This window comes from Anopheles cruzii, chromosome 3, assembly GCF_943734635.1.
Source record: "Anopheles cruzii chromosome 3, idAnoCruzAS_RS32_06, whole genome shotgun sequence".
NCBI classification, from domain to species: Eukaryota; Metazoa; Arthropoda; class Insecta; order Diptera; family Culicidae; genus Anopheles; species Anopheles cruzii.
The window spans coordinates 75003000-75027736 of NC_069145.1; the positions used below are offsets into that span (position 1 = coordinate 75003000).

At 48.7% G+C, this 24737-nt stretch overlaps 6 protein-coding genes across 6 annotated transcripts in view; 3 read left to right on the forward strand and 3 right to left on the reverse strand.

Annotated features, from left to right (window-relative positions):
- LOC128270988 (laminin subunit alpha-1-like) overlaps nt 1-368 on the reverse strand; it is a 75327-nt gene extending 74959 nt beyond the window's left edge. The window contains 1 exon segment of the mRNA XM_053008417.1: nt 62-368. Within this exon segment, the coding sequence (XP_052864377.1) occupies nt 62-368 (307 nt within the window).
- Nucleotides 369-5515: 5147 nt separating this feature from the next.
- LOC128273198 (uncharacterized) lies at nt 5516-6762 on the forward strand. The gene is made up of 4 exons (XM_053011127.1): nt 5516-5890; nt 5979-6281; nt 6362-6472; nt 6541-6762. The coding sequence occupies exons 1-4, from the start codon at nt 5798-5800 to the stop codon at nt 6580-6582; spliced, it is 549 nt and encodes a 182-aa protein (XP_052867087.1). The 5' UTR covers nt 5516-5797; the 3' UTR covers nt 6583-6762.
- Nucleotides 6763-7380: 618 nt separating this feature from the next.
- On the forward strand, nt 7381-8145 carry LOC128273950 (uncharacterized). The gene is made up of 4 exons (XM_053012023.1): nt 7381-7468; nt 7534-7689; nt 7766-8023; nt 8086-8145. The coding sequence occupies exons 1-4, from the start codon at nt 7394-7396 to the stop codon at nt 8143-8145; spliced, it is 549 nt and encodes a 182-aa protein (XP_052867983.1). The 5' UTR covers nt 7381-7393.
- Nucleotides 8146-8650: 505 nt separating this feature from the next.
- LOC128272662 (estradiol 17-beta-dehydrogenase 8) lies at nt 8651-9773 on the forward strand. The gene is made up of 3 exons (XM_053010521.1): nt 8651-8774; nt 8859-9485; nt 9555-9773. The coding sequence occupies exons 1-3, from the start codon at nt 8735-8737 to the stop codon at nt 9635-9637; spliced, it is 750 nt and encodes a 249-aa protein (XP_052866481.1). The 5' UTR covers nt 8651-8734; the 3' UTR covers nt 9638-9773.
- Nucleotides 9774-9866: 93 nt separating this feature from the next.
- LOC128273596 (serine/threonine-protein kinase ATM) lies at nt 9867-19626 on the reverse strand. The gene is made up of 18 exons (XM_053011600.1): nt 19146-19626; nt 18845-19065; nt 18438-18782; nt 18234-18367; nt 16612-18164; nt 16039-16551; nt 15696-15973; nt 14670-15620; nt 14455-14592; nt 14284-14382; nt 14063-14216; nt 13702-13997; nt 13512-13633; nt 12067-13447; nt 11457-11992; nt 10743-11388; nt 10302-10672; nt 9867-10224 (listed from the first exon to the last, which is right to left on the reverse strand). The coding sequence occupies exons 1-18, from the start codon at nt 19624-19626 to the stop codon at nt 9867-9869; spliced, it is 8577 nt and encodes a 2858-aa protein (XP_052867560.1).
- A 1363-nt stretch (nt 19627-20989) lies between these two features.
- On the reverse strand, nt 20990-23740 carry LOC128270989 (protein PAT1 homolog 1-like). Its single transcript, XM_053008419.1, has one exon. It carries the CDS (start codon nt 23738-23740, stop codon nt 20990-20992), a length of 2751 nt encoding a protein of 916 aa, XP_052864379.1.
- Between the last annotated feature and the right edge of the window lie 997 nt (nt 23741-24737).

A 24737-nucleotide genomic window follows, 5' to 3' on the forward strand; every position in this document is an offset into this window, starting at 1 on the left:
GAGCTCCTAAATCATCTCCCAACTCCCAAGCTCGCATCGCGATCGCGATCACGCGTCTTACCTTGCCGGCCGGAGTGCCGTTGCCGATGGGGTCCCCTTCGCACCTGGGCCGCCCGCAGCCGTGCGGGTCGATTCCTGGCCGGAAGCACTTGCAACGGATCGCCCGTATCGTCACCGATCTGAGGCTGGTGGCTGAGACGGTCCTCGGCGTCGCCGGCGCCACGACTTTCGCGCAACGAGCGCATCTCTTCCACGCCAACATCATCCCGACCCCAGCTGGCCTCTACCGCACCCATCAACACTCCACCGCAGACCACCAGCACCAGCAGCACGCTGCGCCACAGCGGTTGTGGCCGCCGGCGACACATTCTCGAGCCGCGTATCGCTCGGTTTCGCACTTCCGTTTCGCGCCCGTCTTGAGCGGCCATCATCATCATCATCAATGCGCACAAATCACTGCCCAGCACAGACACACGACACTTTGCTTCTTTGCTCTTATGCTCACCACCGCTACCCAACTGCTGCTTACTCACATCTTATCAGCGTGCACCACACTAACTTCTAACCATCGGCAACCGGCCCGGTGCATCCGACGCTCAGCATCCGATGCGGTCTGTTGCGGTCACTGCGTCGCGCGCAAATGTCTGTGAAGAGAGGATAGATTGCGAGCATGTTAATGAACTTTCCGAAATGCGATTAAACGCGGCACGGGCATGATCGGGTATATTTCTACAGCCCAGTTCTCTCTTTTCTCATTCTTTCCTAGCTCCTTGAGCACTTTTTTGGGGGGAATCATTCCCACGCTGTAGCGCCGGCTGACGATAGGTTTACGACTACCCGAATCGTAAAACCCCGAATCGCTACCGATCGAATCGATCATCTCCGGGCGACCACGCGGTCGACTGGCACGTTGTTCGCGCCGCCAACCAACGCCAGATTGCCGGTAACGGACGACCTCGAAAGCTGGACCGGCCAAAAATCAGCCGGCCACGCGGAGTTAGCAAACCGGTTCCACCGTCACCGCCGGAACCATCGCTATCGCTATCATAATTCACGGCCGGTCCGGTGATTCCAGTTTCCTGGTTAAAACTTGCTCGTGTCGCGATGCTAAAAATTCCGATCAAATGGAAATTATTCAATCAACCGGAACGGAACATATGTATGATGATCGCCCAGTCTGACTGGCCCCAAAAGAATCGCAAAGCGGTGCTTTCTACAGAGCCAGACGAGCCGTCAACATTGGAAAAGCATCGTGTTTCGGGCGATTGACCGGCACCTTTCGACGCCATTATTCAAATCCCAACGGCGAGAGCAAATTTAAAAATAAAACAACATAATTAAATTAGCACGTTAGGGGCCGAATGTTCGACAAACAGAAACGAATATTGCACCATGGCTAGGGTTTGGCTTTGAGACTTTTTCCCAACGGCTTACTCATTGCGCTAACGGTGATTCAGCAATGAGGGCCCGATCCCGAAAATGAAGCCGGCCATGATCCGGGGTCCAGCGAACGGCAACACATCTGGCACGTTTATTGCGCTAAAGTGTCAAGCGAAGGTCAGCTCAGGTTGTGTTTCAAAATTTTCCAATCACGAACCCGCACCGGGTAGCAATGGTTGCAATAAAACCTTGGCCGGGGTATGCGTAGGACCCAGGAGCAAATTGGGACCTAATGAAGACATCGGAATGCCACAGCAACGGTGAAAAGGAGGCGAAAAATTCCACGCCGCAACTTCCAGAGCGATCTTGGCGTACGCGCGCATAATTCGATCGATTATGACGAGCAGCACCCGACCAAGTGGCCAATAAAATGCCGCCAATTGTTGTGCCACCCATTTTCATGGAGACCACACTTACCGTCTTTATTCTGGCCGCCCGAGAATGGTATGCCGACGTTGCTTCTCCGCCGGCGTTCGCCATGTGCGCCTTGCGACCAACGGAGAGAAGAAAAAAACGCCCAAAACTGACCGAGACCGTTTCTCAGCAAGAAGACGCGATGAAAAATGGCACCGCCATTGATAAGGGCGTCTATAATTACTTTCTTCGCCCCTCGGCAGCCTCGGCCTGCCGGGACTGCCACTTCACGGATGCACCAGTGTGACGTTGCACTTGCAGCATCGACGGCTTCGGCGGCTTCTTTGCAAGACCAACGACACAACCGAAGCACGCATCGAAGCGCCGGTGGTTGCTCCTTTTTCGGATTTTCTTTCGAAGCAGGAAGACGACCAAAAAGGCCGCAAATTCTCACACCCAAACTGCACGAATTCACGGGACAAACCCAGGGCCACCGCGGCGAGAAGCCTGGCCGCGAACACTTTGGCGCGATCGCTTCGATCACGCTTTTGCACACACACACACACACAAACACACACGATCGGCGTGTATCAAAACAACGGCGCCGGACACAACAATTACCTAGAAGGTGCAACGCGCGTGATGCATCACTTTTGCGCTTTCCCGCGGCTCGAACACCTTCGACGCTTTCTCACGCGCCATATCCTGGGCCACAACGGAGGGGCCACAGGATATCTGACGCCCGACCGACCGACCGACCGACCGACCGACCGATAGAGGTCAAAGTACGCGTAATCCGTCCGCTTTGTCGAATGAGTTTTCGTCTTCGTTTTGTGCAATATTAATCCCCGCGTGCACGATCTTCACGATCACGTCCCGTGCTGCTGCTGTTGCTGCTGTTGTTGCCCGATTCGCATGTGCTGCAGTTCGCGGTTCTGCTTCAGTTTGCTATTTTAAGCTCCAGTCGGCCGGCACCGTACGCACCTCCCTCTAATGGGTTGGCCACACACTTCCGTCGTCTGCACGGTCGCCGCGTCCCCGTCGTCAGCTGTCACTGCGTCCGATCCGTTATTCGGATCCGTGGTTCACAGCATCACAGCCAAACCGAACAACTTAGGCCACCACATTTTTGGCCATGATCCACACAATATCCGAAGAAACAAGGCGAAACGGAACACGATCGGTATAATTCCGCGTCCTCTCTATGATCACACTTCAGTCTTTCTTTTCTTACTTCACTTTATCACACCACGTAATGAGCGCCACTTTTTGAGTTCGGTTTTTCACTGGCTGGTGCTTCACAGAAAAGCGGGAACGAAACTGTTACATGAAATCTTATCACACATTAACCTGCCGAACCTGGCGACTAATTTAAGCAAGGACGGTGTGTGACCATCCGGGAATCCGGGTATCCTGATTGGCTTTCTACCGCGGGTCTTGGTGCGGCTCCTTCACATTTGGCCACACACCAACGTGATGATTTTCTCTAACTTCTCAACAAATTCACACCTGTCACGCCACGGATGATGCTGATTGCACTGCTTAAACACGGGAACATAAAACTGTTCCAATCACAAAACACCTACAACGGATATAATCGAACAACGCGTGGAAAATATAAGCAACTAACAGTACGCAAATAATACACCGAGGACGAAACACTTTACCGTGAAACGTCCGAATTTTGGAAATTCAACTTTGCGTCACCGGAACCGGAAAACACGTCCGAATACTCCAACCGAAAAATGAGAAGTTTACCCTCTATCGCGAAACGTTTCGAATTTGAACCAACCTGACTAGAAGAAATGCAAACCTGACTTTCGAACCTGACTTTGAGTCTCTCAAACACCACTCTCTTGATCGCACCCGATCTTTGCCGATGAAGCCGGCGCGCCGGGCTTAACAGCTGTTAACCGTGAGTGAAAAGAAGGACGATTGGATGGGTTTTGACTACTAATTTCAGATCAGATAACTTAAATACAGGATCTACAGGATCTACAGGATCTACAAAAATGCTACATGGTGTTCTAAATAAAAATAAGAATGTCTTCTACGAAATTAAAATGTACATGTGCCACTAATATACGAGGTGTGTTCTAAAAGTAATGATAATTTTGTGTTTTTTCAAAAAGTATTCAGTCATTCATGAATATCGAATTGCGCATAACTTAAGGGCCGTTTCTTATTGGCCGTTCCTTATTGGCCGTTCTACCTTTTGCCAACAACTCACCTTTGCACCACACCCCTGCAATCGAAGAAAACAGCACACAATCCACCGAACTTGGCTCTTCGTCGTTTACATCTTCTCGCCCCTCTAAGGACATTTTGAACCTCCGATGAACGCTGCTTTGGGCCAAAATAGTTTTACCATAAGTCACAGTCAACATACTACTTGTAGTGATACTTTTTGAACGGCCCTCGTATATTTGGAAATATTTTCTTTTGCACTGGCATCACTGGCACGCAAGATCGCTTTCAGTAACGCAACATTGCGCGCAAGAAACTTTTCACAGACTGGCGAATGAAATATTTCACTGATCTTTTCCAAAGGCAAAGCAATGAAAAAAGCATTAAAAAACGGAAAACAATAGATAGAATGAAACATTTTCTCACCAACAAACTATGAGTAAGCTGCGCTGCCGGGTTTACCGTTGATCATCAATTGTAGCCGCCTCCCGAAGATCATGCATCATCATGCCGGGGAAGTACCGCTGTTTATTGCCATCACGTTTACACGTGTCCGCCCCGCCGCGAATGGCCAGTAGGGATAGGATCCTGTGCAGAGGATGGTAAGGCGTCACAATGATTAGCGATCGAACCCTGACCGTGAACCGACAGGTGCAACACTGGAACTGTTGCTTCTCGCCGTATCACATTAATTCCACCATATTTATCAGCTGAGCACGAAACGCGACACACCGGAGCGAGTCAGTCAGTCGGAACCGGGCGTTTGGTAGATCGATCAACCGGTGGAATTAGTAGCTTTGCGGCGCAGCACGGATGGGGGCTATTAAAATGAGTGGAATATTTACTCTCGACCAGCCCTTGCGGCCGGCATTATCGGCGCTCTTCCTACGAAAGGATGATTGAATCGATTATAGATGCCACACATCGGGCGAGGGGCGCAAAACTGCAATATTCATATTGCGATCGCCAACGTCAGCTTCCAAGAACAGCCTAGTCACAACCATTTATCCGCTCACTTGCCCAGCCCGTAGACCCACCGAGTGTCCCTACTACCAATCTTAGTTTATGGACCACGACGACGGTTTTTTTTTCTACGCCCGTCCAAACAACGGTGACTCCACATGTTTTGAGTTACGTTCCGGGTACAAAGTTTCCAAGCTACTGCGGTTACCAAAAACTGCACGAAAAAAACGCCTCGTGGGGGATTAGAAATTCCGAATGGTAAATAATTCAATTTTAATTGACCATTCTGCATCACTTTTGATTTGCCCACCGTTGATAGGTCCGGCATCGCACCGGCGCGGACACCGCGCATCTCGATAACGCATTAGTCAATCGGTCTTCCCCGCGAGCCCGACTAATGGCGGATAGAGAGGGGACACAGGGGGGCGCCTGGACTAGGGCACAGTGCTATCGAATTGTGGTTGGAACCGGACGCCGAGCCGGAGTGGGAGTGTTAGCACCACACACCTAACGTGTGCGCTCGGTATCGGAAACGCTCTAACCTCAGTGCACGATCTTTGGTGACGTCCGGCGGATGGTGTTTCGCTCGCTGCTGCACATAAATAAAGCAGACCTACCGGAGTGCTCGAGATTCGGTTCGCTACTCTCGCTGCTGGCGAAAGAACAACAAACGGCAGCCTCTCGGGACGTTCTAGGCAATTAGTAGTTTGGGGACGTGTTCTGGTGTCACGCGCAGATCGCGCACTGGCGTGTCGATCGTGATAAGCCCCTTAGACAACAGATTGTAGTTTTCCATTGTTCCGATAGCAGTTTGTGTGCGAACTTCCGTAGTCCAGAGGCTAGCGTGCAGAAAATGGGCGCCTACAGTGGAAACCGTCCGATGAATGATTTACGATTCATTGTGCTGTTGGCCCTCACCGGCGTGCTGGGGGTCGCATTCGCTTGTGTAGGTTTTCCCGAATTTCTTCAACAACCGTGCGATGCATTCCTCCTAAGTACAAACCCGTCTCCCGTGTCCCATTTCCGGTCCACAGAACGGTGGGTACAAGGTGCGGATTAAGAAAATCGAAAACTGTGCTGGCCCGGATGCGGTCATAACGGCAGACGACAACTTCACCGTCGTTCTGACGAAGGACTGTGACGTCAAGTCGCGGGGATGTGTGCGCTTCAAGGATTTCCAGACGGCTAACGCCAAGTACACGCTCACCAAGGACGGCGTGCAGATGATGCAGGGCTCGATCGATCTGTGCAATCAAGCTTCCCGCCGAAAGCGCACCGAAAGCATCGCCGAAGTCCTCCGAACGCTCGGCGTGCCGGAACAGTGTCCCGTCGAAGCGGTACGTAGAGCGAGCTGTCCGCCGGAAGTGTTGCGCACTGTGTTGAACCGTTCTGTTTTTGCTCCTTGCACCAATCGTAGGGACAAATATGCATCGAGCCCACCCAGGCCGTGAACATTAAGCGCTTCCAGCAGTACCTTCCGCTGGCCCGAGGATCCATCGCGGTGGATGTTGCCGTGCAACACGATTCGGTATGGCGCCGATTACTATCCAGTTTGACTACCTAATTACCTCCTCCCTTTTTTGATGTTTCTTGCAGGGAAAGAGTTGCTTCAAGATTCGTTTCGATATTACAAAGTGATCCTACAAAGTCATGCGCTCCATCCGTTGTGCCAGTTACCGGTTGTGAAAGGATAGGAATAACATTAAGTTGAGCGCTGCGCGGTTCGGAATCCTATTCGCCATCAACACATTCTAATCCGTCGAGACTACTGAACCAGCAAATAGTTGAAAAAATTTCAATAAATACCATGTTACTGCATTACGTGTTCATTTTTGTTCAGGTTCTATTTACAGCAACCGCTGAGAATTTAAGCAAAAGATACGTTAGATATTTTCTACCCAACAGACACCTTATAAATGTTATTCATTTTTCAAACACTTCACAGAGAATAATGTCGGGAAATGAAAGATATAAGGACATTGGAACAAATAATGTGCCTAAATCCCATTTGATCCTGTATCCTTCTTTGAGGGTTTCGGTGGTTCAATTATCCGTCCGCGATTGACTTTTGTCACAAAAAATGTCTCCAAGTGCACCTGTAATCAAGCCCGCAGCTCGTATTACGCGTCGCATTTAACAAATGATAATTTATCAAAGCGAATCAAATCAACACTTTTTGCGCGAAAAGTGCCGTCATAATCTCTTCGCATATTTGCATGTTGCAATAGCAAAAGAACTCGTTTTCTGTTCGTCGAACTGGCATTTTCCGCCCTAAAGGCTCCCTCTGCTCCACCCGGCAGCAGGTTTTCGCATTAAGCGAAATCTGATAAGTGACTCCATTAATTACGCAGGAAGCGTGAACAACATCGGTGGGCGAATCTATCGGTATAAATAGGTGTGTTGCGTCCGTACCTGTCCGACAAAGCAATAGAACAATTGTGTTATCATTATGTCCTATTTTAAGGGTGTCGCTGTGTTGCTGTGTATTTTGTCACTGTGCCACACCAGGCGTTCCCACGCTTGTGTAAGTGTTTCGACAGTGTTCCAATATCGTTCGGCAATGTTTATAATTGTTTCATGGTTCAACAGAACGGTGGCTACAAATTAATTCTTCATAGCATCGAGAACTGCGGTGGCGATAGTCAAATCATCACGATCGATCCGAAATCTACGATCACGCTCATGGACGACTGTACCGTGAAGTCCAAATCCACCGCCCGGACGACCGGTTTCAAGCAAGCGATGGTAAAGCACCATTATCGCAATGCAAAATTTAAGTGTACTTTACTAAGTGTGCCAAATTGTTTTTGCGTAATCGTAGATGCAAGTGACGATCACTAAAAATGGGTTGCCAGTGCTGAAGGAATCGGTGAACATTTGCGCCAGCCTGAAGGACGCGGCCAACAACCAGGATGTGAAAGAAATAATCACCATGTTCGGTGTTCCGGACCGCTGCCCCGTACAGGCAACGGAGGTCAAAACGGACGAAAGCCAGACGTACAACCTGGAAAAGTATAAAAATCATCTCCTGGTCGCCCAGGGTCGGTCCATAGTGGATGTGCTTATCACGCACGATAAGGTGAGTGATTCACTGATAAAACTTAAAAGACATCACAGGCCAGCTTTCTAATTTCTGCGCAGGGGGAAAGCTGCTTCAAATTTGACCTCGAAGTAACGGCCCCCCCAAACATCGTGGGTTAGTGCTGAAGAGCTTGGCGCACACAATCATCACTACAATGCAAAATGAAAAAGGGACTAGAATGTTCAATCACAATTCTTCAAAAGCTTGTAAGAATTTGCGTACTAAATACGCGATGTAATAAATGTAGCAGCAATTGTTTGCCTATCGCAAGGAGCAAACTCCCGAACTGTTACAGCATCCATATTCTCACAGCATACGAGGTCTGTTTAAATAGTACCAGGAATTTCTAATTTCCGCATCGGACCGAAGCCGGCATCGAAGGAGGAGCTGTACAAGATCACACAAAATGATTATTTGAAGTACTTCGAAGATTGGAAAAAACTTTGACACAAATATATCTGACGGGGATTGAAGGGGAACAAAATAGAAATATTAGTAAACAAATATATTTTGAAAAACACAAAATTCACGATACTTTTGGAACAGACCCCGTATGCTGTCAGCGCCACTGTGAACTGCGACATCGGATTTTAGTTTTGTTTTGTCTTGTGTCGTACGTGTTTTGGGGTGGCCGGAATCCGGAATCTCCCCGCGTGTTGTTTGTTTTATTTTTTATACATTTTTCACTCACCAAACCCCTTTAACGAGATGGTGGCCCCCTTGGCCGGAAAACTAGCGGTGGTATCGGGTAAGTGTCGGACGGAAGGCCAAACACCGGCAATCGGCATCCACAATTGGTCGTTCTCCGGTTCTCGCACGATTATGTAAACAGGTGCCGGTTCTGGAATTGGGCGAGCAACGAGCAAACTCTTATCGCGCGACGGTGCCATCATCGTTGCGGTGGACCGAAACTTGCAAGCGGCACAGGAAACGATTGCGCAGCTTGGGGAAGGACCGCAGGCTGCTGGGAATGCCGCCTACGAGATGGATGTGAGTTCCGGCGAAAGTGTCGATGCGGTCCTCAAGAGCATACTCGAGCGCTACAAGCGGCCACCAACGGTGGTGGTGAACTCTGCCGGCATCACGAGGGATAATTTCTTGCTCAAAATGCCCGAAGCGGACTTTGATGCGGTAATCAACGTCAATCTAAAGGGTACCTGGTTGATGCTGCAGCGCTTTGGGCGCGCTATGATCGATCACGGTGTGCCGGGGTCGATGGTGAACGTGTCTTCGATCGTGGCCCGGACGGGAAACATAGGCCAATCGAACTACTCGCCCAGCAAGGCTGGAGTGGAAGCGATGACGAAAGTTGTTGCCCGCGAATTCGGAAGGTACAGCATCCGGGTGAATGCGGTCGTTCCTGGTTTCATTAAAACCCCAATGACGGAAACCGTACCGGCGAAGGTTAGGGACATGATGATCATGCAGTGTGCGTTACGACGATTCGGAGAACCGGAAGGTAGGTAGACGGAACCGAGCGATGCAACGCACGGAGAAACTGTACTTTTCGATATCTTATCGTTTACAGAAATTGCCGAAGTGGCCGCTTTTCTTGCCTCCGATAAAAGCAGCTACGTCAACGGTACATCCATTGAGGTGACCGGTGGCTAATCCGAACGGGTTGCTTTAAAGCACCGCAAATATCGGGAATATACAGGTCCGCAACAACCTTAAACTACCTCCGAGCGCATTTCAAATAGCGGAATGCGCCATCCCTGAAAGTGGAATACCTCAAAACGTACCTTACAGTGGCATTTTTAACTTTATTTTTAAGTTCCCCAAGAACAAAAATACTGAATAAAGTGTTTTATTGTTACGTTGATTACACATTGAAACGAATTTAAAGATACGGTTGCCATCCTTGGAACAGCTGGCACAGATTTCGCTCGCTGGTAGCATTAAAGATCAACCTCTGCACCTGTCCCTCGACAGAAAAGTACTTATCGTCCGCCATGCCCTCAAGCTTCTTCGACACCTCTATCAGGGCTCGTTCTGCCGTCACGTTGACTTCTTGTCTCGCGAAACCAATTCCATCTCCCCCGATTTCTTTCTCCTGTGAGTCCAGCAGCTGTTGCCGGTTGGCTTTCTTGTTGGACAGCACATTCCACGTATACAGCGGATCGTACAGGAGCACCTCGAGGATGGTCAGTATCGGTGCCTGATTGTTACGCAGCACTTCCATCGTTTTCTCACAGGCCCTGCGGAATACATAGCCGATCAGTATCAATAACAAAAAGCGATCACCCATCGAATTCTTCATAGCGCGGGTGCTTACTTTTTAAAAACTCCCTCCACCCCACTGATGCCCATTCCGTCGACGAGATCGCGTGTCAAGCGAAACGGAATCGTTTCCGGTGTCGGCAGGTTCTTACCCAGCTCGAACGCAATACCAAAATCGATGTGAATCACCTCGGCGGTGCCCTTGTCCACCAGAATGTTCTGCACGTGGCGATCGCCGATGCCCAAAATGTGGCCGATCATCGAGCTGGTGGCAACGCTATTTACGTAGCTCTGGCGCCGCTCAAACCAGACACCGGGTTTGTGGTAGTGCTCCAGAAAGTAGTACCGAAAAACGGGCTGGATCTTTTGGCAGACGTTCAGATAGTTTTGCAGCTTCTGGTCGACCGTCATGCCTGGCTGGGCGTTCTAAATGAACAAGACAAACACCCTTATCTCAAATGCGAAACAAACAACTGCCCAACGAGACGATACGTACGTTTTGGAATTTTTTTCGTGCCACCGCTGGATCGTAATCGTCGGGACGATACTTTTTATGGCCCGCTGCCAGCCACACACCGATCGGAACCGTATTTTCGCACCACTCCAGGATGCCACTCTGCCGCGACAGGGGCACAACTTTGTACGTGAGTATCCGTAGCTTACGAACGGCTGTTTCCTTGTCGTGGCGCAGTAAAATGTTCATTATGCCAAACACTTGCTGCATCACTGCATCCTGGCGCATATCGTCTTTCCCTTTCACCAACTGTATCCGCACCGTCCCGTCTGTGCACAGACATTTGAGTTTCTTCGGTGCATTAATGCCTCCGACACCAACAACTTTGCTCTCCCACTTACTGACGCCAATCAACCGGTGTTGATAGTCGCCGGACGCCACAACTGGCAGTGCCATGGTGGGACAGTGGATTAAATTAAGGTCCTTCAGGAGTCGCAACGGATCTTTTGAGGTCAGAACGTATTCCTGAAAGCTAGCTGTGCTCGATACGCTCTTATTCGCTAGCTGAATGAGCGCCAGATTCATTCGATTCATTTGTTCCACAATAGAACTTACTCCAGATTTAGACAAGCAGAGCTCTTTGTATAATGCTTTCGCGCCCAGCAGTCGTTCATCGTCGTGCGGAATGCTACGAAAAAAAGAGAGGAGCATTCACATATTTCATACTTAGGCGATCACTCGTATCTGGGCACTTACTCTTTGTCATCCTGATCCTTAAAAGCATTCAACTGTGCGAATACGTAGGGCAGCGTGTGATGGGGATGGGTCTTTGCACACTGCAGCAATGTACGGTGCACGACCTTACCGATCCTATTTCTTACGCTCAGCCTTGGGGCTAGCTGAGGCAGTACGGGAAGAAGTTTGTAGGCCGGTACGCGCACCAGTCTATCGTCGATCAGCTGTTGGGCTTTCTCTTCTTTCTCATTTTGCAACCATAGTGCGATGATGCGAAACACTACCATATCACTCTCGATCGTGTCTTGCTTGGTGTACTCTATGTAGTAAAGCAGCGCCATCTCCAGGTAGCTGCGCCGATCGTCCTCGACCGCTTGGATCGCCTTCTGGTCGCGTTGCAAGTTCTTCTCCGACATCATAACTAAACGCCGAATCTCTCTTCTCTTCTGGTCGGATCCTTGACCAGATTCCGAAGTGAGCCGTTGTACTTCTTGTTTCATTCTGTTCATGTTTGCCTGCCGTGTTCTCCACTCCTGTGACTGCAGGACTTTGTTGAGCTGCAAACAAACAACCGAAGAACAACGTTATCCAACACTGGACAGCTTCGAGCGGCACCAAGGTTAATGCTTACCCTTACGAATTCTCGATCGGCATACTTGGCCACCGTGTGCAGAACGATATGATTGCGGTCACTATCGAAGCAACAGTGTTCCTGACCGATACTGTTCCCCATCGCCTGCGAAGCCCTCGCTTCTTCAGTATTCGCGATTTGATCGACACGTTCGACAAATTCGTGTGATTTTTGGAAATAGTCTGTGTGCAGCATCTTCAGCTCCTTCGTGTCACTTTCCGCCTGAAACTGCCCATAGAGACGCAAGGCAACGGCATTTACCATTCGATCATCGTAGCGCTTGTTGTCTAACACCTCCATCGTGAGATCGCACGCCAGCTTCCTGTGCCCCAGCGACCAATTGAGCTGTGCGTCCTCCAACAGCACGACCGCCTTGATATTGGCCGGTAGATCGGACCGCCCAATGTTTGCGATGTTCCGCAGCGCACAATCATTGTATCCCCTGAGCCGTGATTCGTGAATTATGAGCAGAAGCGTGCTGTACACTGCCTGGGGCGTCCACTTCCGTTTGGCACGCAATCGGGCGGTATCGAGAATAGACAAGCGCTGCGATAATACTTTCTCCTTCAGTCCAAACTCACTGTACGGCAGTGTGTCCTGCTGGTTCCACTTGGCCAACAATTCGTGCTCACAGTCGAGCTGCCTGAAGAATTGAATTTCGCCGAAATCTTCAATCTGCTGAAGCTGCCTCAAGCGGCACAGATGAAGATAAATGTGTTTCGTCGATTCCGTGCTCGTCTGTTGGAGCATTGCCGCGATCGCACGGCGTGCTTCTAGAACCGCACTGTCTACCGCCAGAGCATCTTTCTGTGCCAAGCTCTTTAGGGCTTTATAATGAAATCGTTCAAACAGTTCGGACCGTATCGAAAGTCCATCTTGCTTCACCGACACATCAGCGGCACCATTTCGACTGCTGTCACTCTCGACTACTACAGACCAATCGCATAACCGCCAAGCACACTCGTAGTCCACTGCTTCAGCTTCGGGCAAAATTCGACCAATACCGTAAAGGTTGCAGTCTTTTAGCGATTGTAAAGTTTCGTACGTCCGTGGCGTGTCCGCACCGGCATTGTGCCGATGACTAGTACACGCATCCTGGAAGACCAGTGATCGTGCATGTTTCTGCTCCAATCGATAAAATTCTGCGCGCTCGTAGATAGGATTCAAAAATGTCTTAACAGCGTCACTAACGCCGATCGCAGCGTGCGACGCTTTCATTATCTCCAGCATGCTGCGATCGGTCTTTGCTCCTTTATTGCTCTGTTCCATCTCGCACTCATGCCAAAGCTCACAGTAGAGAATCGCTTTAAAGTGAGCCTGACAGTACCGTGCTGCTTTGGCGATCGGCAAATACTTGAGAACGATGCGAAACTCAGGGAACCTATTCAATAGATACCGGGAAATATTAGAGAATGAATGCAATCCGGTGAGCATTGCCAACCTACATTTGATTGTTAATTCGGACACATTCCACAAACGTTAGCATCAACTGTATCGCCTTGGGATCACTAAACAGTGAGTCCCCATTTCGACCGGCGACAGCAAATTTTGTAAAAAAATAATTTATCTAAAGCAAAGTAAATTAATCAGTCGATTAGTCCAACTTATCGATTCGATTTGTACAGTTTTACTTACGAAGGTCCCAATTTCGCTGTTGATTGCATCTTTACGCAATTTCAACGATAACTGCAACGTTAGCGGAAGGAGTTTTTCAGCAAACGAAAGCTCTTGGTGAGCCAACTCGTTCAGCATCGTGTTCCGTAAAAATGCCAGAAATATGATTGCTACACGCTGCACAAACGATCGATAGTCAATGTGCTCGTTCTCGTCGAATATCTCGCTCAATCGTGGAATGTTGCCGTCTGCGTGGGAAAATAATACTACGTCCGCAGACGATCTTCCCAGAAATGGGTGCAACGCGGGAAGATGAGCTGCAACACCATCGAAACCATTGGATGTTTTATGAAATTACTTGCGCCTCTACGTGTTGTCTTACCCACTGCCGATTGGAAAGTGTTTCCGTGCAGCATTTGATAGCAAGCCAACGAGGCAGTACGGGCCACGGTCACATTTTTACTGATTAGCAAGGCATCGAGCTCGGCAAGTATAGTTTCGGCGGCCTTTTTGACACAACTTTCGAAGTTATCGATCTGCAATAGAACGGGTGAGTATCTCGCTGTGAACGTTTGTATCTTCGAAGCACCACCATTTACTCACCGGATCGTATGCAACCGTTTCGATGTCAGACTTTAGAAGCATAGTTCCCAAATCGATCGGTCCCAGTTCGCCTAAGCATTTTAAAGCTTCGATCGTTCTCTGTGAGTATAAGATCGTAAGCCCATAAGTTCGCCATGTCGGAAGCCAACAAAAACGTCTATGACAATTTACCTTATCAAACGGTGAAGTCCGCACCACAACCAGCAACATGTAGATAAGTCGATGCAAAATACTTTCATCCGCGTTGGAACCGCTTTGATCAAGCAACTCTCGGCAAATTGTTCGCAGCTCAGTTTTGCGTTCGATAACCTACAACGCACATCAGTATCAGTAAGCATAAAGTGTTCCAATTAGTCATTGGGGTGTAGTAAATACGCTCCACTTACCAATATCTTGAGAGCAGCTATATCTTCGTAGCGAAGATTGGGCAAATTCATTAGTCCAACAATTTCATCTCTCAAACAAGGCGCCTGGCAGTACTTAGCCTTTTGTTGTGCGATCTTGACGCGCAGGTCGGCAAAGCGTTCATCAGCGGGCAAGTAATTCAATTTGCCTATCGCTTCGGCATACACACTGCACTGATCTATGATCAGGAAATTTAGCAACGAAAGACACTTTCGGGACACGGCAGACAAAGGTTCGACGGTTTCTACCTCTAACAGCGACGATACAATGAAATGCAAATGCTGCGACAACATATCGGAAGCGCTGGACGAGACGAGTAGCTTGAATATCCGATCCAAACCGTTCAAAGTTGGCAACCGTAAGACGGGAATGGTGCTCAAGAGATTACACAGGAAGTAAACTACTTCCCGGACAAGGTACTTCTTAAATGGTGCATTATTCTCCTTCCAATCCAGGTACTCCCTCAGTTGTTCCACCAGCACGACGTATTGGTGGAGATGAATCAGCTTCTGTTGTTGCTCTTCGCTTGCCCAAAGCCATCGTTTTACCTCCGTCAGTAGCTTTTCAATCAACGAATATTTCTTCTCCACACAAAGGTAGCTCAGTAACGGAACTTCCGGTGAACCCTGTTCGCAAATCGATTGCTTCAGGTGGTCAGTGGCTTTTGTGTAGTGGACAACGCTAACCGAGAGGTAATCATCGTTGCACCGTGGCACGTTGTGTTCCAGGAGTTTTTCCAACTCGGCGGCATCGCTCAACCGGTAAGTAAGATGCTTAACGATGTCGAACACGTACGATTTCAGATCCATCTGGCGCAGGGAAGGTTTCAGAGCTTTGTGTGCCCGGCAGGCCATCGCGGTGTACTTGGCAGACAACGCTTCGCATTTGGAAAATTGTGGCAACAGAAATGCTACAAATCTTGGAAGTATCAGCTGTGGGAAATACAATCGGTGTTTTCATTACTCGCGAGAAACTAACTAAGCCCGTGCGCTGTCAGTTCCAAGTACCTTCACCATTGGCTCCGGTTCCATACGGACGGATGTGCAAAACTTTTCGAAGTGTTCCGGTTGCGTGCAGAGCATCACAAAAGCCAGCGATTTGCGATGTTTTTGCATAAAATCTTCGATCGATCCCGACTCCCCGGTCAAGCGGCGTGGAAAATCTTTCAACCGCTGACCTCGTGTGAGCCACAGTTCGAGCAACATGTCGATGTTCATCTGCACAACCTTGATAAACTCGATGCCAGCAACGAGGCTCACGAGCCGCACCAGTGTTGTCACTTTGGCTGTAAGAGATGGGGAAACTCTGAGGGATCCTAGGTTGGAATCAATCTCCGTTTGCGCCGCTTACCGTCAGTCACCTTGCCAACAGAGAGCAACAGGAGTAGATCATGCAAGGAGCGACGGCGGCATTCGAAGCTAACGCCAAACGTTCCCAACAGTAGCTGCAAATAGCCACTGACTGCGTTCGTCCTCACGTCTACACCATTTCCGTCGTCAATATCGTCAATGTTGATCGTTCCGTAAAGTTTCGATTGAAACTCGTAGTAGATGGCCGGAACTGGCGTTTCTTTACCGTAAACCCACTCCGACTGGAACAACCGTAGCATGTTTCGGATTACCTCGATTTTGACACGATAACCGGAGCTGGCCATCAGTGGGCCAAGTTCCAGGTATATCTGCTCGTGCTGTGGGGACTGGCAATGCTGCGGGAATGCCTGTAGCAAAAACTTCACCTGACCGATTATTTTAACTTGCAGCTCGGTAGAATAGGTAAGCCTGGTGCACTTTTTCATAAACGAATGCAGGATAACCGTTACGTTTCGCACCAAGCTCTCGAACGGCCTCACAAACTGCACCAGATCTGAAAACGAAACGGTTTAACATGAGTTACAATCAATTTCTGATGTGCGACCATACATACCGGCATATATATCGATGATCAGCTCCGTGATACCGGGACTTGTGTGATGGTATTTGCACAGCCCTTGAAGATGGTTCAGAACCCACTCGGCCACGAACTCGTGGGGTGGTTGTCGAAGTAAAACTCGACTAACCTCGTGAATGTAAAAGACATCCAAACTACTGTGCACGTTCAACTCGAGGTGGTCAAGAAAATCATGCACTTCCGCTGTACACATTCCCTCGTACTGCAAATACTGGGCAACCGTTAGAAGGAAGCACCGTTGGATTTGCTGATCTCTCGACAACTGTTGTGGAACAATCCGCACCATGTGCTGCGAATCGTCATTTGCTTTTACAACAATCTGCTTCATGCACCACTTCAATATCATGTTCACGTCGATCTTTTGCAGCACCTTTTTAATTGTCCCATGATACGGACCACCGAAAATGGTAAGCAAGCGTTCGCCGATGTTAAATACATCGTTTCCACTCAACGGGTCACTATTCCGCAATAGCCGCTCGAAGCCGAGATTAAGCTCCTGGAATTTCAACTGCACCTTTTTGGTCAACAAACACTTGAAGCATTGCTCCTCGTTGTAGGCCTGGTGGTGCACCATTATGTTGATGATTTCAAGATACAGCTCCAGATCGTAGCAGATGAAACCGAGAGCACTTCCCAATGCTGTGTCCTGCTCTGGAAGTGCTTGTTTTTCAAAATTTAACGACTTACACAGTCGCTCAAATAGCACTTCGTTCACATTGTAGGTGATCCGGTGACACGAGTCTGCAACATCTTCGCAGCGTACACTGCTCATCCCGCCTTCTGATACGATCAATTCATCCACGTTCTGTAGCAAGAGTCTGCGCTCCAGTTGCCGTAACGTATCGTCCTCTTCCACGTACACTTCGGCCAAATGTCGAGCTGCTTGCTCGCGTATCGGTGCATCATTCGTACCGCAGTCATGTTTGCTCACTGTGGCAAGCACAGACACTTTGGCCAGCAACTTCGCATCCAGCTGGCCCCTGCCGTGCAATATAATTTTTCCCACAGTTTGACGCGCCGTTGGATACAGATACTCCAGTAGCTTTGCCAGCACCGTATCCGTATCTCCCAAACAGTCGACGTTCGGTTCAGTTTCCAAAATGGCCACTATACAACCAACGGTAGCGTTCGTTTTTTTGATCGAGTACGAATAGAGAGCCTCCAGGATCGTATCGTTCAGAAAACTGACGTTCGGATACTTGCGGTGTCGCACGAGGAGCTGCACCAGCAAACTGCTGTCGTCGGCCGTTTTACTGGCCGTGCTCGAGCAACCGCGAAACGCAGTCGCGATGATCTTGTACCACAGATCGTTACAAAACTGCGCATCGATGAGCGCTCCCTGCGACGAACGGAACGCACGGGTTTCTTCGAACGACACCAGTGCCTTACAGCAGCGATAAAAGGCTTGCTGCTGCAGCGCGGTTTGCAGCACGGGTTGTATTTCGCTTAGCAGTTGCAACAATGGTTGGTAGTCCTCTAGCAGCAGTGCTCCACAATATCGCTCCAGCACCAACGAAAGAACGATCAACCTGGAAAAAAACCAAACAGATGACCCCGACGTGGAAAGATACATTTCCCAAATACACAAAAAAACTAACCACTGTAAGTTATACAGATTCGATCCCGTTCCAACCAAATCCATCAGGCTCTGCAGTTTGTGGCTCTTTTTGACCTTCTTGGGAGCCGATCCCTCGCTCTCGTTTTCCAGCGGGCCACTTTCATTCCAATACACCTGGCAAAGAAAGCCACGGAAATGGTGCAATATGGCGCACGGCAACGGCAAGTGAAAAGCCCATACGTACCGTGTAGCATATCCTGGCAGCAAAATCCAGAAAACCGGTGGCGAATTTTTCCTCTCCTTTGCCGGCCTGATGTTTCATTTCAGTCGTTACAACGTGGAAAAACTGTCGAAACATTTTGTCTCGCGCTTGATCATCGACTACCGTTAGCGGCACGTCGTGTGTGAGTCTATCGTCCGGAGAGTGCTGCTTCCCGCCCGGACTGTTTAGCATCAGCTGTAGGTGCATCAACCGCAGAAGGGTGCTCTTCATGTTCTCATCTTTCATCTGAGGTGCGTAGGCTTTCTGCACGTACGGAGTGAGGGACTCTAGAAACACGCGAGCCTCCGTCCTTGAATCAACTGCCAGCTGCAACACCAGAACTAGACTTAGAACTAGAACCAGCGACATCCCATCATCGTTGCACTTACCGCCTGCACCGCGTGGTATGCGATCACCATGAGATCGTACTGTGTTTTGTCTTTCTCCGTGTGTCGAATGTGGTCCAGCAATCGCGGAAGATAGGCTACCAATAACGTTGACATTGGACAGTTGTCCAAAAACTTCTGAACCGCTATCGATAGGCAACTTATCACCGACTGTTTGGCAATTTTGTTTTCGTTCAAGTTCGCAAAACAGCACTCGATTATGGCTGCAGCGTGACCGATCGTATGGAAAAAGAAAACGGCATTAAGAATTTTAAAATTGATGGTTTAAATTCAAGCCACTTACAGCGCCATTCTTCTGCCGTCACCACGGTGAGATCCCACTTTACGGATAGAACATGTTTCTGCAACAATTTCACGAAGCAATTTCCGAAATTGCTTCTCAAAGCCTCATCCCTCAGCACCTGGACCGAACAATCGATCAGCTGTTTGTACTGCAGACGGCGCGCATCCCCGTCCATAGCGGCCTCTGCTAATGTTTCGATCATCACAATGTAATCATAGTTCTTGCCCTGCACCGACGCAGCGTTCGAGCGGCTGTGCTTCAGAATGCTTTGGTAGGCCGCGTCGAATATTTCGCACCATCTCGTTTCGAAATTATCCGAATCCATGTAGGACATAAAGTCCACCATTCGGTTCCTTAGAATGGTGATCAGTTTACTGACGGCTTTTTGGCGCACGGTCGCCTTCTCCGCTTGTATGTCCAGCAGCAACGAGCAAAGATCGCGATCCAGTAGGGAAACTTCAAGTGCACCAGCGGATGACATGATGATTTTGGGTTTGAAGACAATTCTTTCGTTTTCCTACAAAACACACAGAAATTGTTAATATACAGGACAGCTATACGAACTTGGAACTTGTGATATTATATTCCCACCAAAATGCACACACTCTGTAACTCAACATGTTTTGCCTTTCTTCATTCACGTCGAGTAATTAATTTATTGATTCGTATTTTGTATGTCTTGTTATAAATCGTTTAAGATGCTCGATTTAGATTTAGTTCTATTCATTTTTCACAGTGTCGCTACATCCCAATTGTAACATCATAAGCGCTTAGACGATGCGAGAATTAGATTTCCGTTCAGCATTTTTTCCCACCTATCTATGATACACTACAATTTATCAGCTCTGCCCCGAAGGGGGTGAACATGTACTTGTTGCTCGTATTCGATCGCTTCACGTTTGACGGTACATTCATTATCGGCAAATCATAAGAGGAATGAATATCGGCAGTCTATTCGACAAATGTTTAACGCACATAAAACATAATTCTTATTTTAAAAACTAATTGTTATGGTTTTTTCACCATTTTGTTTCGCTCACAGTAGCTGGCTTACCGTTTACAATGTTTGGTGCGTTGAAGAAAACAATACAACTTGAATATAATCTATACGTTCAGTCTATAAGTTCAGTAACATCGGAACATGAATGCCTGTCAGACGGAACAAATAGCCTCATGGCATACTCTAATTTAGTGCTAGCATCGCTCCTACTTGTCCTGCTATATTATTTGCATTGTGCTTTTTGATATTCTATCGTGCCAACAAGTAACTATTGGGCCAACAAAGCAAACTATTTCGTACACTGCTGTAAGCTGTAAAAGATAACCAAACTGCGGTGCAGCAATCCTTTTGTTTTAGCCCAAAAATGTACAATATGTACTGCTAGTTCTTACACCGATAAGTATTTTTAGTTCGTGTTCGTGATGTTTTAGTGTTGATAAAAGCCTAGCAATCTCTAGCAATCAAAGGTTCACAGCTCCATTTTAAAGATGATTTCGTCGAACAGCCGTAATTTCGCAAGCAATGATTTAATGTTTAATACATTGACATCAGCTTTTAATATCATAATAAGGATAAGAGTGGGATTTTGGGACAGACTTTTTCTGTTTTTGCTGCTATCCATTTCTAAATCACAAACCAGTGATCAACACGTGAACGTTTAACGTAATTGCGTGATCGACAGCACGTGTCTGTTCGAAAATGATGGCTCAAAATACGGCAAACCGAAATCCGAAGCCAAATCTTAATATCTTGTGTGTGTGTTACAATAAAACCACTCGATGAGTATTTACAAAAATACTTTAGCGGTACCATGAAGGAACGTGAACGCTTCACACCTTCCAGGTTATTGCTGGCAGCCTCTTCCGTCATCGCTTGCATTTTCGGTGATAAAGTTCAGCAAACTCGTTCCATCAAGGCGCGGGCCAAACCGCTCAAAGTGGACACCGAGCGTCCGTATGATGTTACCGTCACGGGTGACCTTTACATTGTTCTCAATCCGCTCGGGTCCGTCGCTTTGTGGCTGGGCCTCGCCAAACACCTTCAGAACGTTCCCGAGAAAGGATGTCCACAGTTTACGCTGAACACCTTTTACCGTCTGCTGGCTACGGCCGTAAAACATTTCCATCTGAAAGATGATGCTGATCAAGGAGGACAGCAGAAACTTGCAGCTAACGACTGCCGGCAGCACCTTGTTGCTGCCGATTGCTTGCGCCACTCCCAGCAACTCAGTCACGGTGCTGTTTTGAAGCTGATGCTCGAATTCGGTGTGCAGAGCCACCACCACGAGACCTTCCGCATCGTCTCGATCTCGCCGCTGAAGGAACGGTAAAGCGGTGAAGATCATGGCCCACATCGTCCAGCGGAAGGTGTGGTTCCGTAGTACCACCAAAATGCGCCGCAGCAGCACCTTCCCCTTTCGCACCAACATTATTGCTGCCGTTTTTTCCTGCGAAAGGTGCCCCACCACCGATGCCACCAGTTCGTCGAATGATTCGGTGTCATCCACGAAACTGGCGTCCTGGTGGTTTAAACGGTGCTCACGTTCTCTTTTTTCCCGCAACAGTACAGCGGCTTTCATGGCCGTCGGATTCTGCAAATCCTCCAGCTTCAGTACCAGCCTGTAGAGTGTTTCAATCAGCATCAACACGTGACGTGCTTTTCGCTGCATCAACGTCGTCTCTTGTCCGCTCGGGCCAGAATTCCCATTAACCTGATCGTTGCCAATCACATCCATGTCGATGATTTTCCGCGGAGCGATCACACTACCGTACTGCAGCTTGCCCAAAGAGTTGGCAAACTGCAGTGGCGTACACGGCCGACCTGCGTCCTTTCCCTCCGTGCCATTCGCTTTCGGTTCGGATACTTTGCGCTCCCGATTGTAGCCGGTGACGGTTTTGCTACCACCGGGTGTCGATTGAGCAAACGGATGGTTAAGCTGGTTGTTCTTATAGGCCCGGTTATCGCTATCGCCTTTCAGCGCTGCCATTCGTTCCTTGTACACGGTAAAGTAGTAGTCGCTCAGGTACGGTGTATCCGAATTTAGCTGCGTCAACTGGATCGCGATCAACCACTGCTTCTCTCGGTTGCTCATCATATTCGCATGTTCATCGCGCTTGTCTCTCGCACCGCCGCCTCTGGCCGCAGCCTTAGCAATCTGTTGCTGCTGTTGCAACAACAGCTGATGCTGCTGCTGCTGATTAAATTGGTGCTGCAGGATCAGTTGCTGAGTTGTAGCCCACTGCAGATGCTTCTGATGCAGTGTCGGTCCATTGTTGCCCATAGCAACACTATTACCAAGTGCACCGGCCAGATGTCTGTTGAAGGCTAGCAACGGATGATTCTGTTGAATTTCCTGTACGAGCCGCTGATTAAATTGATTATTCTGCAGAGGAGTGGTGCCGGCCAGTGCGCTGCTGCTGCTCGGTGGCAGCAGAAACGGTGTGCCCGGATGACGGAGAGGCATTGGGGGAAGCTGTGGACCGATTGCCCCTGGCGGTAACGGTAATCCTAATGGATGACCAAGCCTTCCAGGGAACGCGGGATGCATGCTTAGATTGTTGATCGGCGTAGTGAACGGTGTACGCATCAAATTGTACGGAAAGTATCCTACAGGAACACGTGGTGGGGCTGTCAGCAGTGGCGGGGCTACGTTAGGAAACAGTGGGTTTCGGGCCGCTAGTAGCTGGGGAGGTGTCATCATGGGTGGTACGTTACTACGAGGTGTCGGCATCACGCTGGGCGGCGCCATCGGCATTGGAGATTTAATCGTTGTGGCTTCCTTCGATACCAACGGCTTATTGAAGGGCTGCTGTGGTTGCTGTTTGCACAGATTTTGCAAAAGTTGCTGCTCTGCGATGGCCTTCTGTTGGCTCAGTAACATTTGCTGTTGGTGAAGTTGTTCATTCCGTTTTTGCTGTTGCTGCCGCTGCTGCTGGATAATGCTTCGCTCGATATCTTCCACGGCGAGCATTTTAGCTGGCGGAGTAAAATTGATCGGAACACCCGACAGGCTTGCCCTAGCTTCTGTTGCTGCTGGCCGGCTGGATGTCTGCTTAAGCGGTGAAAACACGTTCTGAGTACGCTGACTGTCGATGGTCGCCAACTGTGGTGCCGGTTTCCTGGTCGGACTGTCCCAAATGCTTGGATCCAACCGCAATTTGCTGGCAAACTCTTCCCCGATACTCTGTGCAGCCATACTGCTCCGACCACTCTCATCGTTGGTATCGTAGAGGTTGAAATTTTCAATCTGCAGATGCAAATCATAGTCGTCGAGCAGCAGAGCGCTGCTCTGTCCATCATCCAACTCACTGCTTGCATCGTCCTCCTCGCACAAAGTGGATACGCCCAGCTCCAGGCGCACAAGGTTCTCGTGTATACACTCCCAATCACCTTTATCGGCGGCACCGAAAGTTTCATCGTTCAGCGCATTGTACTCGTCTTCATCCGACGCTTCGTTGTGCGGACCACGTTGTGCCGGAGACCGGGATCCTTTTCCCGCTGATTTGCTTCCACATGCCGAAACACTTCCATCGCCCTCTTCCTCACCGCTGCTGTCGGCCGGCAAGCTTGTGTCGTAACCAAAAAACGTATCCATGGTTAACGTGCGAAAAGCGAATCCATCGACGCTGGCGTTCGACCAGAGCCTTCACCATTCAGTCGGAAATCATTTGCATGAAAAGTTGAGTTTTTTCTCTCATTTATCTTGCACACGCACAACGGTTTGTTTTCCTATTTTGTGCCACCAATGGATCCGACTGACTAACGAATGGCACTAAAGAATAAAGGAAAACTTCTCTCTGCTACACTTGCAGACACGTTAATGCAGAAAGCTTTTCTTCGCGGGCAAAAGTGGTTCTTTCACGAGATCCATGGCCCGAAAATCAGCACAGCAACAGGAAATTCGTCCCGTAACGATTGAGCCGCACCAAAGTGACTTGTCAAACCAATCTCCTGACCGTGATTTGTAAACGCAAACGACCGGTGTTGACAATCGGTTTGTGTATCGGTATGGCGGTAAACGTAAACAGGGTGCCACCAATACCGGCAAAAACCCGGGCAATGTGTTACTAAAACAATAGCCTCGTAGGATATTACGACTTGCGAAAGTGATCATATTTCAGTGATTAGCATTTCATCGTTCCGGTTTCTAATCTTTCCGTTCCATCAGCAGCGGAAATAACATTGAAACCACTTAGCTTTACTATTTCTACTTTCAGTTGTTTGACCGATACCTTACCTTACTTTAATCCTGTTTCAGGCTAAGGCTACTATGAGAGGTGGTGATTGAAATAGTACAATAACGATAAGCAGTTCTGAGTCGATCACCAATCACTGTTCAATCCCTGCACTACTCGATAATCCTTGCGCCGAACGAACTGGCGAAGTTATGTGTAAACAGAGTCCGGCACACTGATGACACACCAACACTAGCACATCGGTAAATCTTCTACGCATCTTGACAAACGCTAGGTTTGAAAAAGGAACCGTTTCAAAAGACCGGAGTTCCGCAAAGATCTATTCCGTTTCTATTATTAGCCTACGATCCTACGATCTACACGGATGGTTTAGTTCTAATTTGTTGTAAGAGCTTG

What these genes read in the sequence shown, in the direction of transcription:
- LOC128273198 (XM_053011127.1), top strand. Translation starts at nt 5,798, where the DNA reads ATGGGCGCCTACAGTGGAAACCGTCCGATGAATGATTTACGATTCATT. An exon ending in TGGGGGTCGCATTCGCTTGT is followed by an intron (nt 5,891 to 5,978) that starts GTAGGTTTTCCC and finishes TCCGGTCCACAG; the next exon opens with AACGGTGGGTACAAGGTGCG. An exon ending in TTGCCGTGCAACACGATTCG is followed by an intron (nt 6,473 to 6,540) that starts GTATGGCGCCGA and finishes TGTTTCTTGCAG; the next exon opens with GGAAAGAGTTGCTTCAAGAT.
- LOC128273596 (XM_053011600.1), bottom strand. Translation starts at nt 19,626, where the DNA reads ATGTCATCCGCTGGTGCACTTGAAGTTTCCCTACTGGATCGCGATCTT. An exon ending in CTGCCAGGATATGCTACACG is followed by an intron (nt 18,368 to 18,437) that starts GTACGTATGGGC and finishes TTTCTTTGCCAG; the next exon opens with GTGTATTGGAATGAAAGTGG. An exon ending in GTCCGAATTAACAATCAAAT is followed by an intron (nt 13,448 to 13,511) that starts GTAGGTTGGCAA and finishes TCTATTGAATAG; the next exon opens with GTTCCCTGAGTTTCGCATCG.
- LOC128270989 (XM_053008419.1), bottom strand. Translation starts at nt 23,740, where the DNA reads ATGGATACGTTTTTTGGTTACGACACAAGCTTGCCGGCCGACAGCAGC.
- LOC128273950 (XM_053012023.1), top strand. Translation starts at nt 7,394, where the DNA reads ATGTCCTATTTTAAGGGTGTCGCTGTGTTGCTGTGTATTTTGTCACTG. An exon ending in CCAGGCGTTCCCACGCTTGT is followed by an intron (nt 7,469 to 7,533) that starts GTAAGTGTTTCG and finishes ATGGTTCAACAG; the next exon opens with AACGGTGGCTACAAATTAAT. An exon ending in TGCTTATCACGCACGATAAG is followed by an intron (nt 8,024 to 8,085) that starts GTGAGTGATTCA and finishes ATTTCTGCGCAG; the next exon opens with GGGGAAAGCTGCTTCAAATT.
- LOC128272662 (XM_053010521.1), top strand. Translation starts at nt 8,735, where the DNA reads ATGGTGGCCCCCTTGGCCGGAAAACTAGCGGTGGTATCGG. An exon ending in AAAACTAGCGGTGGTATCGG is followed by an intron (nt 8,775 to 8,858) that starts GTAAGTGTCGGA and finishes TTATGTAAACAG; the next exon opens with GTGCCGGTTCTGGAATTGGG. An exon ending in ACGATTCGGAGAACCGGAAG is followed by an intron (nt 9,486 to 9,554) that starts GTAGGTAGACGG and finishes TATCGTTTACAG; the next exon opens with AAATTGCCGAAGTGGCCGCT.